The 16,617-nt window shown below is 48.1% G+C and overlaps 1 protein-coding gene and 1 long non-coding RNA gene across 5 annotated transcripts in view; one reads left to right on the top strand and one right to left on the bottom strand.

The window, feature by feature from the left end:
* PRKCA (protein kinase C alpha) overlaps positions 1-16,617 on the bottom strand; it is a 400,238-nt gene that overhangs the window by 27,631 nt on the left and 355,990 nt on the right. For all 3 annotated transcript variants that reach the window (XR_002084981.2, XM_019466454.2, XM_019466455.2), the window contains one exon: positions 2,824-2,904. Coding sequence is in view for 2 of the 3 variants with exons in the window: in XM_019466454.2 (XP_019321999.1) it covers positions 2,824-2,904 (81 nt within the window). In the remaining variant the exon portion in view is untranslated. The remainder of the gene's footprint in view (positions 1-2,823; positions 2,905-16,617) is intronic.
* Positions 5,913-15,177, top strand: LOC109277059 (uncharacterized). Of its 2 annotated transcripts, none has more exons than XR_002084986.2 (3): positions 5,913-6,480; positions 10,652-10,775; positions 13,940-15,177. It is a non-coding gene; the product is annotated as an uncharacterized LOC109277059 (long non-coding RNA). The 2 variants fall into 2 exon arrangements; XR_008418570.1 differs by lacking the exon at positions 13,940-15,177 and adding an exon at positions 10,947-11,166.

Raw genomic sequence — 16,617 nt, 5'->3', positions numbered from 1 at the left:
GCCCAGAAATGCATTTAAATTTGCACTGAGTCACAGGGAAGACTAAGAAGTGGGTTTCTGAAATGAAAACACTGTGTTTGGGGCAGGCGCAGTGTGCATTCAGGGGAACAATGGCTGAGTCTGCCATTGTGCCTGAATGTGGGCTGCTTTTAAGACACCCCACTTAAAGAGTGTCACCATTTTCAATAGAGATAATGAAAACTTGAAGGAATCCTATCAGGCAGGCTAATGGAGTCTGAGAAGCAGGTTGGGAAACAGCAAAAATGTGCCAGAATGTTTATGGAAACACTGAGCATGGGGAGGGCATCTTCGAGGGCCTCAGGGACAATCCCCAAGTGACGCAGGGTGTTAAAATGCACCCCCAAGGGGACTCCCCTGCAGGAGGGCAGCATTCCTGAGCTCTCCTCTAGGGAGTGAAGTCCCCCGAGCTTGGCGAGGAAGGAAGATGGGGGTGAGAGTGTGGCCTGGTGTGTGTGTCCTCGGCGGGGAGGGGGGATGCGGGACTTTGCTGCAGGCCAGGCTCCTGCTGGCCAATCAAGAGTCAGCTCATTTGATCTCTTGTGCAGCGCCCTTGGAAACAGATCCCATTTCCACCCACCCAATCTCTTTTGTTGACATATGCAAATGGCACTCAGTGAAAACAGCATTTGTTTCTGGACTCAAGAGTCAGAGCATTCAAGTGGGACTGAGAAGGGGAACTCAGCTTTTTGTGCCTTCTTGAACAGCGGGACTCTGGGGGGCGGGCGATCATTCAAATTTTATTGTCAGAATTCTAAAGAGGGGAAATTAACTCAAGGGGCAGGCCCCTTGCTGTTGTCTCACTGATGGTGGTTCTGGATAACCTGCTTTTCTGTGCTTAAAAAAATGGGGGGTATTTGGCCTGAGATGAATATTTTTATTGGGGTTAAAAGCCTAAATAATCACAAACCATTTTACTAGCAATCAAGTCTTAACATCACTTCTCCGTTAACGACCAAATGCAAGCTAATGCCCTGAATCTTTTAATACCTAAGAGGCTACTTTAGATCCAAAAGATGTAAGACAAGGGTCATCAATGGCGTCCCACCCCAGAGGGAAAGCCAAAGGTCTGTGATGACTTTCATACTCTTAAGACCTGGGCTTCCCTTCCCTCGCAGACCTCAGTTCCCACTCCCTCTCTAGGCTACTTTGCTCTGGACACACTGGTGGTTTCCTGTCCTTTTTTTTAAAACACGGCCACACACTTCCACCCCAGGGCCTTTGCACTTGCTGTTTCTGTCTCCTGGAATGCTTTTACTGCACATATGCACATGGGCATTCTTTTACTTTTTTCTGGTCCTCACTTTAGCTACACATGAGGCCCTCCTTGGCCATCAATAAAATTTCCATCTCCTCCAGCACTACATCTTCTTTTCCTGCTTTGTTACTTTTCCTCTTAGCTTATCACTATTCTGTATTTTCCTTATTTAGCCCGTCTACTGTCTCTAGACTGGGGGCCTCATGAAGGCAAGGGTTCTTGTCTGTTCTGCTTATAGTGATAACCATGCACACAGTACACATTCAAGTATATGCTGAATGAATCCACAAATGAGTCAATGGATGTCAAATGCCAGAAAGGGTGATTCCCCCCACCCCCTAGCCTCATCCCAAGGAACAAAGATTCAAAGATTTCCTTGGGCGTAGCTCAGTTGCCCACCACGGGCATTTCTTTCCGTTTTCTCTAAGGCTTTTGGCTATGGAAGGTCAGACTCCCGGACATCAGGGCTTGAGTGCTGGGAATTATAAAAAGCTGCCCAGGGCAGAGTTGTTTTTAGGTAAAACGACAGAGATCTGGTGGACAGATGCTCACCCGACCTGCTTCCCCACGCTGAGCTCACAGGTACACACATTCTGCTTCCCAGCCCTTTGCGTCTCAGTGAGGGCCATGCAGGAAGGCCAGCAGGCTGCAGGAAGGACAGAGGTGCACCACGCCTCCAGGCCTGGCCCCCGAAACATTCTGTGCAACTTCCCTTCTCTCTGTCTTCACCAGCCAGTTGAGAAAGGAGGGGGTCACTGAAGGAATGTGAGCCCCTAAAAGACGGCAGGGCCAGTGAATGAAAGAAGCCTGCCCTCGAATGACCATGTGGACAATGTAAGATAAACCCGTGTCGTGTGTTAGACTGCGGAGACTTGGGGTTGCTCGTTAACGTGGCCAGTGCGATTTGCCCTGACGACGCAGATATTAAGGCCATCTATTACAGAGCGCCAGCCTAGGCAGTAATCCCCCCCGCTTATCTGACCTACGCGGCCTCCCTCAGAGAAACCTAATCTGTCTTTTTTGTAACTGGAGGTTCAGCCTCCATGGACTTTTGTGAAAATGACAATGAACTGCCGAGAGTTAGATACGGAGAGATGGGAAGGAGCTATTAAAACTATTCTTCAGGTTTTACTGTCTTCTTCCTTTGATAACAATCACGATGATACACAGTGGGCAGCTGCCGGGGTAATGTGTGCAGACAAACGTGCAGGGACCCATAACCTAACCCGGTGTTGAGATTCTGAAAACCTACAGAGGCCACTGTCGTCCTCCACGGGGCTTTTGTGTACAATATGAAAGCTACGTTGTCTGGGCCCCAGGTTGCAGCTTTCAGTGTGGGGTTTTTATGACCAGGAGATGACTGCTGTGCCTACTGAATATAACCCCCTTTCAAGGCGGGGTGGGGTGGGGGTGGATTTCTCCCTCTTTCACCTGGGTTGGGGAAGTCAGACCAGCAGCAGCCAGGTCCTGCTAATGTGGCTCAAACCGAGCTGAAAGACTCCCGTTATCCAGCAATAAACAAGCATGAAAACGTAGCAGCCCGTTACCTGCCCGGCTAGCATTTCATATAATAGGACGCCGTAGGCCCACCAGTCCACGGATTTCCCATACGGCTGATAAGCGATTATCTGTGGGAAAACACAAACATCGATTACAATTATTGGCGATCAAAAAGCCTGTGTTAGAACAGCTACGTCAAGCACGTAGAGCTTTCTGCACTAAGCGGGGAGGGCCCTGCAAATCAGACACACCAGGAACCACCACCCAGGAATTCACTGCCCAAAACCTGTTCGGGAACAGCTCCGCTGAATCCACCCGGAGAAACTACACAGCGCTGTCTGAAGGTTTAATTTATCCTCATTGGTGAAAAATATTTGGACAGTGAGGTGGATTTAATTTTCGGGAAAAGCCAGAGGCCATTAGACCCAGGGTCTGGTAAATAAGATAATCAAGCTATGTGACAGAATTTTGCTAAAAGTCACAAAGATGATGGCGGTGATAATGTATCTGAAGTTTTTCACAACATTTTTAAAGAGATACAAAATGATCAAATGTAATACTTGAACCTTGTCTGAATCTTGATTCAAACCAAACCAACTGTAAGAAAAAATCAGGAACACTGAAACATGGTCTTGATGATAGTAAGAAATTATCACTGATTTTGTTAGGTGGGAAAATGGTATGATGATTAGTTAAAAAGTGTCCTTTGTGTGTATATGTATATATACAAACCACATCTTCTTTATACATTCATCAGCTGATGGACATTTGGGCTCTTTCCATAGTTTGGCTATCGTTGATAGTATACAATGGAATATTACTTGGTGATCACAAAGAATGAAATCTTGCCATTTACAACAACGTGGATGGAACTACAGTGTATTATGCTGAGCGAAATAAGTCAGAGATAAATATATGATTTCACTCATATGTGGAATTTAAGAAACAAAACAGGGGGCGCCTGGGTGGCTCAGTCGGTTATGCACCTGACTTCGGCTCAGGTCATGATCTCATGGTTCCTGGGTTCAAACCTCACATCGGGCTCTGTGCTGACAGCTCGGAGCCTGGAGCCTGCTTCGGATTCTGTGTCTCCCTCTCTCTCTGCCCCTCCCCCACCCATGCTCTGTTTCTCTCTCTCAAAAATGAATACCCGTTAAAACAAAAAAAGAAACAGATGAACATAGGAGGAGGTAAGGAAAAATAAGATAAAAACAAGGAAAATAAAAGATAAAAATAAGATAAATAAAAATAAAACAAGAGAGGGAGCCAAATTATAAGAGATTCTTAAATATGGAGAAAAAAAACCCGGAGGGTTGCTGGAGGGGAGGTGGGTAGGGTCACAGGCATTAATAAGGGCACTTGTTGGGATGACAGGGTGTTGCATGTAAGTGATGAATTACTAAATTTTACTCCTGAAACCATTATTACGCTCTACATGAACTAACTTGGATTTAAATAAACATTTTTTTAAAAAGATTAACTCAAAAGAAGTGTCCTTTTTGGTTAGAAATGTGTGTATTTATGAGTGAAATGCACGAGAGATGAAGTATTTATGGGTGAAATGACATGATATCTTAGATTTGTTTTACTTTTTAATTTTTTAATGTTCATTTATTTTTGACAGAGAGAGAGAGAGAGAGAGAGACAGAGCACGAGCGGGGCAGGGGCATAGAGAGAGGGAGACACACAATCCGAAGCAGGTTCCAGGCTCTGAGCTGTCAGTACAGAGCCCGAAGGGGGGCTCGAACTCACAGAGTGTGAGATCATGACCTGAGCCGAAGTCGGATGCTCAACCCACTGAGCCACCCAGGCGCCCCAGATTTGTTTTAAATACTTAAGCAAGATAAGTGGAAAAGGATCAGAGTAGATGAAATGAGATGCCCAAAATGCAGGCAGCTGGTGAGGAGCGGGGTGATAGCTTGCAGAGACCTGTCCCCCGACTGCTCCCTCCATCTTTGTGGCTCTCAGAAGTACGAGAATAATCCCACGACCTGCCCTCATGGAAGAGGGTAACACTGATTTGAATTTCTAGTTCACAGGCTATTAAAACACTGGTATAGTTGCCTAAGGCACACAATCCCTGCCCCCTCCCTCCACCATGGATCACGCCCCAGGATTCCAGGTGAAGACGTCCCAACAGGTACTCAGCAAGACCATTCTGCCATTTTGCATATGCATTTGCCTTTGAAACGTTCCAGGATATTTTTTTTAATGGCCCATGATGTCTAATGAAATGTCCTGGGACATAAACCTTCTGTGTGTTTCTTCCTCTCTATGTCTTTAATGTATTACCAATATTTCTCCCTGTAGAACGAGAAATACAAGCTCTCGTGGCTTGCCTCAGTGTGGGCGGCAACCTCGGGATACACGCTTGGATCTGGCAGCTTTAGAGCTCATTTCCTTGACAAGAAAATGATAACCAGAGGAACCTATGAGGGGGCCTTCTTTTCTTTTTTAAACTCCATTTGTTCTTTTTTGAAAACTTGGAAATTGCACGCATACAGAGTATAAAAAGCCCTACTAAAATGAGCTGCTACGCGTTACCTGATGACGGACATTGATGCCTGTCATTCTGGTTCCAAGACAGGAAATGACTGGATCAACGCTTGTCTTGACCAAGTAGAACAACAAGGGAAATGCTCTTTGGGAGAGCAAAGACATACATTTGCTAAGCACCTCCTATGTATCAGATGCTCTAGGAACACTCTGGCGAACCCAATGCGGCAGAAATGATATTCTTCCCGTTTTATAGGTGAGAAAGCTGATGTGGCCAAAAGTTTAAGAGACCTGCCCAAAGCCAATCAGTTCGTAAGTGGTGCCCTGAATATTGACATTTTGTTTTAAAAATACGGTTTATGGCTTTCAAATATATGTAATCACGCATACTGAGACCACATAAGATATTAATCAAAGGGCTTCAAGGATTAAAGAGGTTTAAAATCACCGGTTTTAGTAGCTGTACCTCTAACATTTCAAAAGCACTTGAATAAAATTTGTTCTTGCAACTGTATGAAAACCAGTCCCGGAAATCTATTTTCATGAATCAGTGTTTTAGTTACTCTGTTTCTAACACAGGCAGAGCGGAGGCACCGTGTTGCTGTGGGAATTAATCAAGCTGCAGAATGGTGGGGGCTGAGTGAGGGAGGTCACGGCGTATTTCACATCCTCTCGTCTACAAATATCTGAGCAATGTGACCAACCAGACTCCTCTCCTGGGTGGCACCAAATGCCACCTGAGTTTGGAAAGCTGTCAGAGGTCATGGGTACGGAAACCCTGTTTTTGGCCAGAATGATTCACAAATTCTGAAAGCCAGGCCCCTGAAGGGTTTTGTTTTGTTTTGTTTCTTGACTCTTATTATCAACTTTGGTTCCACTTGCTTTTTATTTTCTGTTTCCACAGCATTAAACTCTCATGACTCCTGCTGATAACACCCTCTCCTTCCTCCAAGGCTTACCAAAGCAGAACGTCAAGTGCCAGTGGCTCGTTTTTCTCGGCGATGGCACTTGGCAGTCTCTGGAGCCCGCCAGCTCCGCAACTGGGGCCAAGATGACAAAGTCATGCTGAATACTGCAGTGCCTTCAGCTGTAATAACAGGCTGGGATTTGGAACTCAGCGGGAATTCTTCTCGGGGCAGCTCACAGTGTTATCGGCCCTGACTTGTGCGCTCGATGAGACGGGAAGGTCCGGAGAGCTAAGTTACAAGGTACAGTGGTGCAACCTTACCATCGCAAATTCATTTTTATTTTATTTTTTTAAGGTTTTTTTTTTTTTTTTAATATTTTTGAGAGAGAGAGAGAGAGAGAGAGAGGGAGAGAGAGGGAGGGAGGGAGGAGGGAGAGGGAGAGAGAGAATAAGCAGGGGAGGGGCAGAGAGAGAGGGAGACGCAGAATCCGAAGCAGGCTCCAGGCTCCGAGCTGTCAGCACAGAGCCCGACGCGGGGCTCGAACTCACGGACCGCGAGATCGTGACCTGAGCCGAAGTCGGACGCTTAACCGACTGAGCCACCCAGGCGCCCTGCAAATTCATTTGTAGAATGAAACATGCTTTTCCCCTCAATGATGAGCTGCTATTAATAAATACCTCCGATTATCCAAAATCTCACTGCCAAAAGGGAAATGGTGTTAGGGAGCCCCATTTGGAGATAAACATTTAGATACACATGATGTAGGATGTTGGCTGCCCTGCCTGTGAGCTGTCTACACCTGTGCTGTGTGGTACAGTAGCCACGAGCCACAGTGGCTCCTGAGCATTCAGTGGCTTAGTGCAAACTCGGGTGCTCTAGGTGCAAAATACACACCAGATTCTGAATACTTGGGACCAAAACCGTAAAATATCTCATTAGTATTTTGGAGATATTGGGTTAAATAAAATATGCCAGACTTAATTTCACCTGCTTCTTTTTTCACTTTTAAAACTGCGGATGCTAGGGGGCGCCTGGCTGGCTCAGTCAGTAGAGCATGGGCCTCTTGATCTTGGGGTCGTGAGTTTGAGCCCCATATTGGGTGTAGAGCTTACTTACTTACATCTATCTATCTATCCATCTATCTATCTATCTATCTATCTTTAGAAAAAACAAAACAAGAATCTGGCTGCTACATGCAGTTTGGCTTGCATTTTATTTATTTATTTTTTTTGCATTTTATTTCTACTGGATGATGCTGGTCTACACCCCCTCACAGGCTCCTACAACCCACTCTAGTTCCTGGGCTCTTATTGGCCCAGGGAGTCAGCTTTGGGTTGAGCACCAGGTTCAGAGACCACAGAATGGATGGTGAGGCTCTCTTGTTTCTGTCCCCACTGCGGATGGGAGCAGGTGTCTCTGGGATGTGTGGGCCAATGGAGGCTTGCGGCCAAGCCCTGCAGGGGGGCGGGGGAGGTGGGGGGGCTGAGATGGCAATTTGGTTCCCACAGCAGAGAACCTCACAAAAGAGAGGCTGACTTGGCAGATCTCCCTTTGGCACACGGAGGGTGGCCTTTAGCTTCAACGACAGACCCCTAACAGGGCCACTGTCATTCAGCTTTACTGCTATTTGTCATTACGATCATTTTCCTTACACTTACATGAGCCAATTGCCTGGGGGAGATGTCAGGATGTTTCAAATGGCTGCCTGTCTTGTAAAAGTAAGATATGAATGATCTTTCTTCCAGGCCGGGCACAGGACCAGGAATGAGGGGGACGGCGGTGGGGGGGGGGGTGGCTTCTCATCTCTGACCAGGCCAAAGGCCACAGTTGCTGGAAGGACATTGCTTGGAAACCACCCACCTTCCACCCTCTGCCAGGGCTGCGTACTCAAAGGCCTCTCAAAGAGGAGGGGGGTGCTTCAGAAGCTTTTGGGGGGGCAGCATGGTGAGGTTCCCGATGCTGCTGGCGATAGCAACCAAGACTGTAGGCAACGTCACCATCGTGGTACTCGCTGTGCGCCAGGCTCTTTAGCCCGTTGGCACGTTTAGCCCTTGTGAGACTTTCAGGAGACTTTTCCTCACCATTTCAAAGGTGAGGAAGTGAGGTTAAGGAGCTTGCCCAAGGATAGATACACAGCAAGTAAGCCGCATCGCCAGGATTTGAACTCTGGTTCTCCAGACTCGGCATCCACACGTCTGACCTTTTTTCCAAACTGAAGAGCAGCCCATGACCCAGTGTGGTTCCCTAGACGGCTATGGCGGGAACTGACCCAAAAAGGGGTTCAAATGCTGAACAGGATCACAGCTGCCAAGATGGCCATTTGGCTCAGGAACTCTAGCCCTGGAGGCCTGGTCTTAACGGGACCCATGAGATCGCCATGTGTGTGAAGAGTCACTCTCCTGTTCCTGATTGTACCCTGACTGGACTCGACTCCTCATTTTCACACCGTGTTTACTCGCCAACCCTCCCGAACCCGCTCTGATCAGCGGCCTGACCAGAGAAGGCTCTCTCCAGGCTGCCATTATAAAATAGCACTGGCCTTTATGCATAAAACATGCTTGAGGCCTTTTACCGCCTCAGGGCAACAAAAAATATCTCTTCCTCTTATTAAAAAATAAAAATATTTCAGGGGTGTCTGGGTGGCTCTGTTCATTGAGTGTCTGACTCTTGGTTTTGGTTCAGATCACGATCTCACGGCTTGTGGGGTGGAGCCCCGTGTCAGGCTCTGCAATGAGAGCAAAGAGCCCGCTTGGGATTCTCTCTCTCCCTCTCTCTCTGCCCCTCCCTTGCCTTGTATGCTCTCTCTCTCAAAATAAATAAACAAACGTTAAAAAAATAAAAATATTTTAATTTTTTAAACATTTATTTGAGAGAGAGAGAGAGAGAGAGAGAGAGAGAGAGAGCGCGCGCGCATGTATGAGTGGGGGAGAGAAAGAGGGAGGGAGACACAGAATCCAAAGCAGGGTCCAGGCTCTGAGCTGTCAATACAGAGCCTGATGTGGGGACTGAACTCCCAAACTGTGAGATCATGACCTGAGCCAAAGCTGGACACCCGACTGACTGAGCCACTCAGGCACCCCTAAAAATATTTTGATGAAAAAAATTATGGTTGTTTCGAAAAACATTGTAAGTTCCCAAGGGCAGATCATGGAACACAAGAGGCCCTCTTTATGTACATGGTGGAAAACAGCAATGTGTCAAAACAGTCGGGGGAAAAAAGATCAGCTGGAGTGTCTTCTGGGTGTTCTGTCCCGACAGCTGGGACCGTGAGTTCCCGAACCGTCTCCTCCACTCCCTCCTCTGGGGCCCACAGACCCAGGCCACGCCTCTCCTGGAGCCTTGGCCACATCTTGCTGAGACTGCTTCTCTGCCCCCACTCAACCCCTAGAGGCCTCCCCAGCAGGGGCCGGGCTGCCCTCCTGCGCAATGGGACCCCGCCCAGCATCACGAAACCACCCTGGAAGCTTGTGCTGGAGAAACAAGTCGATCTAATCCAAGCCCAAACTGTGGGCACCACTGACCTTTTAAGCGCAAAATCCAAAGTGCCTGTAGGAGTGCTGGGTTGCTAAGGCTGCAGGGAGCCTTTGAGGTGCTTTGCAAAAGTGTCCTCAGGGTTCTGAAAAGGAACCTGAGGTTCAGAGTAGCTAAGTGGCTTGCTTGAAGGTCACTGGGCTGGTTAGCGACACTGTCTCCTGACTGTGTCCCCTTCCTACAGCACCAGGCTTGGGCCAGAGCATGAGAAACAGAAAAGCTTCATGGTGAGTGAGGGTGAGGCAGCCGTTCCCCGCCCCTGCCCCCCACCGCCAGCCAAGGGGCTTCCCAGTCAAACACCTTCTGGGAGGCACGTCCAAGCCCAGACTGCCAGCAGCCACTGCACAGGAAGCACACCGTGAGGAGAACGCTCTGAACCTGACTTCTAGGGACCAGCTCTGCCATGTGGGAGCTGTGTGACCTTGAACAAGTTGCTTAGCCTCTCTGAGTTTCCATTGCCTCAGCTGTGATATTGGAAATTGGGCACCTACCGGGTCAGAACGCGGTAGGGGATAAAACAGCCTTTTGTATAATAGACTGTGTTTACTGCAGGTGAGTTGAATGTATTATATGGCTCCATAATGCCTTAACATCGGAAATAAGAAACGGCTCCCGGGTATGGCAGGCAGGCGAAAATGAAATCAAGGCAATAAACGGAACCCGGCTCACAGGAGGACAAAGGAAACATTCTGCTGTCAGAGATTATATGCGTACTATGCATTAAACACCCCGAAATGATTGCTGGCACCTGGCAATTCTCATCAACACTGAACCTTCCATTCACTCTATCTGCAAATATTAGCTTCCTATGTGCCGGACATTGCTCTAGGCATGGGGTACATAAACAAATAAAACAGATTTTAAAAGCCCCTTCTCGTGCAATTAAATTAATTTTTACCAGGGCAGCAAAACTTTAGGTTTCTCTTTTTCTCATTCACAGACCCTCCCCACTTCCTCCTTCCCTCACTCACGCTGTTTATGGCTAATTGCACGTTTCTTTGGACTGGGCGCTGCTGGGCACAGGGATTGGGACTTGAACTAGGGAGACACAGACACGAAAATGGGTAAGTTAACACTAAAATGTAATACCTTATATCAGGGATCTTAGCACATCACGTGACAAATACCTGCTATGTTTGAAATATTTGGAAAAAATGCATTATATAAGTATAAAGAGAATTGCCACAAGATGAAAATGGCATGTCTGGAGTCTAAAGCATATACTGTCTATTTAGACAGAAACTGAGGCTCCATCTAGGATTGGAGAGAACAGAAAATGACTTCTCGAATGACAACAAAGGTGCTTTACAATCTATTCATAGTACCCACCTCTTCTCCATCCCTGATGGCTCACTTTATGGGAACAGAGAGTGAACAGCAGGACAACTGAAGTCCTGCTCCCCCAAAAGGTCCTAAGAGGAACACCTGGCACTAAAATGCTTTGTAACGATTAACACTGGCTTTAAAGAGCATCTCCTACGGAAGGGAGGAAGGGAGGAAGGGAGGAAGGGAGGAAGGGAGGAAGGGAGGAAGGGAGGAAGGGAGGAAGGAAGGAAGGAAGGAAGGAAGGAAGGAAGGAAGGAAGGAAGGAAGGAAGGAAGGAAGGAAGGAAAGAGGGACGGAGGGAGAAGCAAAGCCTGGAGGGAGACCAAGCCTGGTGATTACAGACCTCCTTTCCAGGTCTATCCCTGACTTTCATTTAGCAGAGAAAGACCAGAAGCTATATATCTTTTAATTAATAAAATTAAAAAAAAAATTTTTTTTAATGTTTATTTATTTTTGAGAGAGAGACAGAGCGTGAGAGGTGGAGGGGCAGAGCGAGAGAAGGAGTCACAGAATCCGAAGCAGGCTCCAGGCTCTGAGCTGTCAGCACAGAGCCCAATGCGGGGCTCGAACTCACGGACTGTGAGATCATAACCTGAGCTGAAGTCGGACGTTTAACCGACTGAGCCACCCAGGTGCCCCATTAATTAATAAAAATTTTTAAAGTTTTAAAATTAATGGGGTGTCTGGGTGGCTCAGTCGGTTAGGCATCCAACTTTGGCTCAGGTCATGATCTTATGGTTTGTGAGTTTGAGCCTTGTGTCGGGCTCCGTGCTGACAGCTCAGAGCCTGGAGCCTGCTTCAGATTCTGTGTCTCCCTCCTCTGACCCTCCCCTGCTCGTGCTCTCTCTCTCAAAAATAAATAAGCATTAAAGGTTTTAAATTATATTTTTAATGTTTATTTGTTTTTGAGAGAAAGAGAGAGAACAAGCGAGCGTGGGGGTAGGATAAAGAGAGAGGGAGAGACAGAGAGAATCCCAAGCAGGCTCTGCACTGTCAGCACAGAGCCCAACTCAGGGTCCGAACTCACGAACCATGAGATCATGACCTGAGCCAAAATCAAGAGTTGGATGTTTAACAGACTAAGCCACCCAGGTGCCCCCATTAATACATTTTTTAAAAAAGTTTTAGGGTCACGGCAAAACTGAGCAGACTGTACAGGGTTCCCATATACTCCATCCACACACATGCAGTCTTCCTCCCCCACCCCCACCCCCCATGAATAGCCCTCACCAGAGTGGTATATTTGTTACAACGGATAAACTACATTGTCGCATTATCCTCATCCAGAGTTTAGCTGGGGTTCACTCTTGGCATTGTGCATTCCACGGGTTTTTGAAAACGGATCGTGACATGTATTGGCCACTGTCGTATTGCACACAATTTCACTGCCCATCTGTTCTGCCTCCTTCTCCACTAACCCATGGCCGCCACTCGTCTTTTATATTGTCTCCATAGCTCTGCCTTTTCCACTATGTCACAGAGGCAGAATCATACAGCGTGCACGCTTTTCAGATCGGCTTCTTTCACGTAGCGATACTCACTTAAGGTTCCTCCAGGTCTTTTCACGGCTTGACAGTTCATTTCTTTTTAGGGCTGGATAATATTCCATTATGCAGCTGCATCACGGTTTAGTTAGCCGTTCACCTGCTGAGGGGCACCTTGGTTGCCTCCAGGTTTTGGCAATTGTGGATAAAGTGGCTGCAAACCTCCGTGTGCAGGCTTTGTGCGGACATAAGTTACGCAGAAGTTTGCATAAGGTGCACGACTGATGGATTGTATGGTAAAGACTATGTTTAGCTTTGTCAGAAACTGCGGGACGGTCTTCCAAAGTGGCTGGGCCGATTCTGAGGGAGCCACAAGTAAAATTGTGAATGAAGTGCCCGCCTTTCCAGGCTGCAAAAAAATACCCCTGCACCTGGCATTTCTTTCCCTCTGGGATGTGTGCTACTGAGTTGTGGCAGGTGATCTGTGACCCTTGAGGTAGGCATTCATGCTGAATTAATTACATGTGGGAAAGTGTTCCCGCTTCAAGTCTTTGTGATTCTTCCCAGGAAACGCTAATCTCCTGCTTGGGCTAATCTCTCTCTAGCTCCTTGGTAACAAGGGCTGGTCACAGAAGAAATCAGTGCGGTGACAATGAAACGAGTCTGGGAACACATCCGCCTAATTGACTTGGTCACCTGACCTCTTTAGCACAACGTCTATAATCCCTTGTTACGAGGAAGAAATCAAACACCTCTTTAGACACTCTCCTCCCAACCTGATGTTTTCAAGAACCTTCTCAACAGTGAGATACATCCTGATACTAACTCTAATAGAGGCCAAACTGGAATCAGAGCTACCCCCGAGCACAGTCCTTAGGCCACGTTGTGCCGGGCACTACTGTTTACCCCTGGGGAAGTTGAGGCACAAGCAAGCTCCGGTGCAGTGACACACAGTGGGAACACAGCAGAGCCCGGACTCAGCCTGGCTCTTGTGTTCCCGCTCTCCTCTGCAAGCAGGAGCTGGGAATGGGACAAGGTCATCTGAGACACTGCCTTTGACCTTGAGACCTTCATTCATTCCTCCTGCCTGTTTTGCATCATAAGAGAGACGATGACGTTGACCGTGACTATATAAAATACGTCTTGGTTTACGACATGCTTTCCCTGGCCTAAATGCAGGACTCCATACTGGCCCAGGATGGGTCCACCTCTAACATTTGGGGGATGCCAGGGGACACTGGGACAAGAGTGACTGAGGCCCACACTGAACAAGTGTCTGAATACACATGTTACAAACCAACGGTTACATGTTCTCTCCTACCACCTTGACCAACAGGTCTTCCTGTATCGGTCAGCTCAGGCTGCCAGAACAGAATACCACAGACTGACTGCCTTAAATCACATTCGTTTTCTCATAGGTCTGCAGGCTGGACATCCAAGACCAAGGTGCCTGCTGGCACAGTTGCTCTCTCATGGAACCTTCTCTCCTTGGCTACAGCCAGCCTCCTCCTCCAGGTGTCTCACCCAGCCTTTCCTCTGTGAGGGTGTGCTTCTGCTGTCTCCTGGTCTTTCTGTAAGGACATCGGTCCTATCAGCTCAGGGCCCCACTCTGAAGGACCTCATTTAACCTTAATACATTCTTAAAGGCCCTATATCTCTGCATACAGTCACATGGGGGGTTAGGAAGCAGCCTGGGTTTTGTGGGGATAGAAGTTGGTCCATAATGCTTCTCAACTGCCTGGGGGGCAGGATGGACCCCTTAGATTCCACCCACTTCTCTTCTTAGTCCTTTGTCACATCTATGAGGACCCTGTGCACCCTGACCTGCACGTCCTAGCTCTGTCCTACTGTCCCCTGTATACAGCCACCACTGGCCTCTCCATCGTATACAGGAGTCAGGGCAGTGTCCCTAGGAAAAATGGATCTTAGAGAGAGGCCCGTGTAGGTCATGGAAGGGAGTTCCCAGGTCCCCAGGGGCATGTCCCCCAAGCCCTACAGCACCTCTAACCCTATGCAGAGTGCTAAGGCTGGAGGAGGGCCAAGGGAGAACCCTCTAAAGTCGGAGGTGGCAACCTCCAGCCTGCGGGCCAACTCCAGCCTGCTCCCGTTTGTGTACTTCCTGCCTGTGAACAAATGCAAAATGAAAAAAATGTAAAAAAAAAAAAAAAAAAAAAAAAAAAAGACTACCAGCCTTTTGGCAAGAACAGCTCAATTCTGCCTCTTGGAAAGCTCAAAGCCTGAAACATTTATCCTCTAGCCCTTAGCAGAAGAAGTCTGCTGATCTCAGCTCTAAAACACAGGACAGGGACCCCTGGGTCCCTCAGCACCTTTGAGAGATATCCTTTCCACGTGCTGTATTGAGGAACTTCCACTGGGCAACACAGAGCTCAAAACCAGCTGCCTCCAAAAGCCACAGTGATCCCTCCCATCCCCCCTTAGGGTGACAATGCCACCCCTCCCACCAACAGACAGAATTTATAGCACCTCCCTTAGAATCTGGGCGTGCTCTGGGCCTTGCTTTGACTTACAGGATGTGGTTGAAGGGACACAGTTAAGCTCCAGGTGCTGCTTAAGGGGACTTATGGCTTCTGTTTTTGCCCTCTTGGGAACCAGCCACCATGCTGAGAAGCTCTGGATAAACTACTCAATGGTGACAGATCTCATGGAAAGACAGACGACACAGACGAGAACCCATGGGGCTTTGGCCAATGGCCAACAACCCAAGGACATCTTGGATTCTCCAGGGCCACAGAGCCAATGGTAGCCAATGCCCCCAGAAGCAGTGAGGAGTCAGGCCTGCCGAGTCCTGCCTGAGGTTCTGACCCACAGAGTCACAGCATTCACGTGGTTGCTGTTCTAAGCCATGAAGTTTGGGGGCAGTTACGCAGCAACGGATAATTGAAACAACTGTCAAATAACAGACCAAAAAAACGTATGGGGGCTTCTGCTGAGGCAGCCAGGGCAAAACTCACGTAATCTTCGAAGTCATACTCTGAGGGTGATACTGTGATGATCCCCATTTCACAGATGTCACCCCATGTTCTTAAAAGAGCAGAACTGCAGCGAGAGTTCACTATACAATGTTGCAGAAAAAGCCACCTGAAATCAAATAGGAAGCTTCCCCTCAGGGGTGGACGGTCTGCATGGGGCCAAAACACAGTAAAAAGGAATCAGTCCAGAATCAAATGTATTGTCACCTGCCTGCTAGTCCCCCTCCAAGTGCTTCTCAAACTCAGTCACGGCCCCCGTCACCGGTCTCTCTCAGGGCGGTGGACGGGGGTGGCTGGTGCTGGGGAATCAGACAAGATCCAGAGCCTGGTGCCCACGTGGGACCCTCCCTACCTCAGGCCTTCTCTGCTGAACAGGGAGCTGTTCCAAATGTTCACTGTGTATCTGAACAAAACAACTACTTGTGCAGTAAAGGAATGACCTAGGAATTAGGAATCAATCCTGTGCCCGTGGGAGCTGTATTAGTTGGAATAAAAGACTCCCGAGAATGGAGAGGTCTCACAGTCTGGTGGTCTTTCTAGAGGCGTTTGGTAACAGGGCAGTAAGCGACAGACTGAGGGCGGAACCTGGCCACTGATGGCATTAGGGCAGCCGATCCGCCCTTGATGGCCCAGGGTCCCTGCCCTGCCACTTGCTATCTATGAGGCCTGGGCAGGTCACCTGTCCTCTCCGTGTCTCCTGTCCCTTGTCTGTAAAACTGGGGTAACACCACTCGCCTCAGAGGCCTAGTGTAAGGTTTCAGCAGGACAACAGACATAAGCACGTAGTACGTAGGAGGGAATGAGTCGGTGTTGGTCATCACTCTCAAGATACGCCCCCCTCCATTGCAAAGTAAGAGGTGAAATAAGATGTCAGAAATCTCTGACCCATTTTTACGGGACTTATTTATTTATTTTTATTAAAAAAATTTTTTTTAATGTTTATTTTTGAGAGAGAGAGAGAGAGAGAGAGGGGCAGAGCATGAGCGGGGGAGGGGCAGAGAGAGAGGGAGGCACAGAATCCGAAGCAGGCTCCAGACTCTGAGCTGTCAGCACACAGCCTGACACGGGGCTCGAACCCACGAACCGTGAGACCGTGACCTGAGCTG

The sequence above is a fragment of the Panthera pardus genome, unplaced genomic scaffold (genome assembly GCF_024362965.1).
Source record: "Panthera pardus isolate Hobbes unplaced genomic scaffold, ASM2436296v1 HiC_scaffold_3, whole genome shotgun sequence".
Taxonomy (NCBI): Eukaryota; Metazoa; Chordata; class Mammalia; order Carnivora; family Felidae; genus Panthera; species Panthera pardus.
This window is presented reverse-complemented; position numbering and strand designations above follow the sequence as displayed.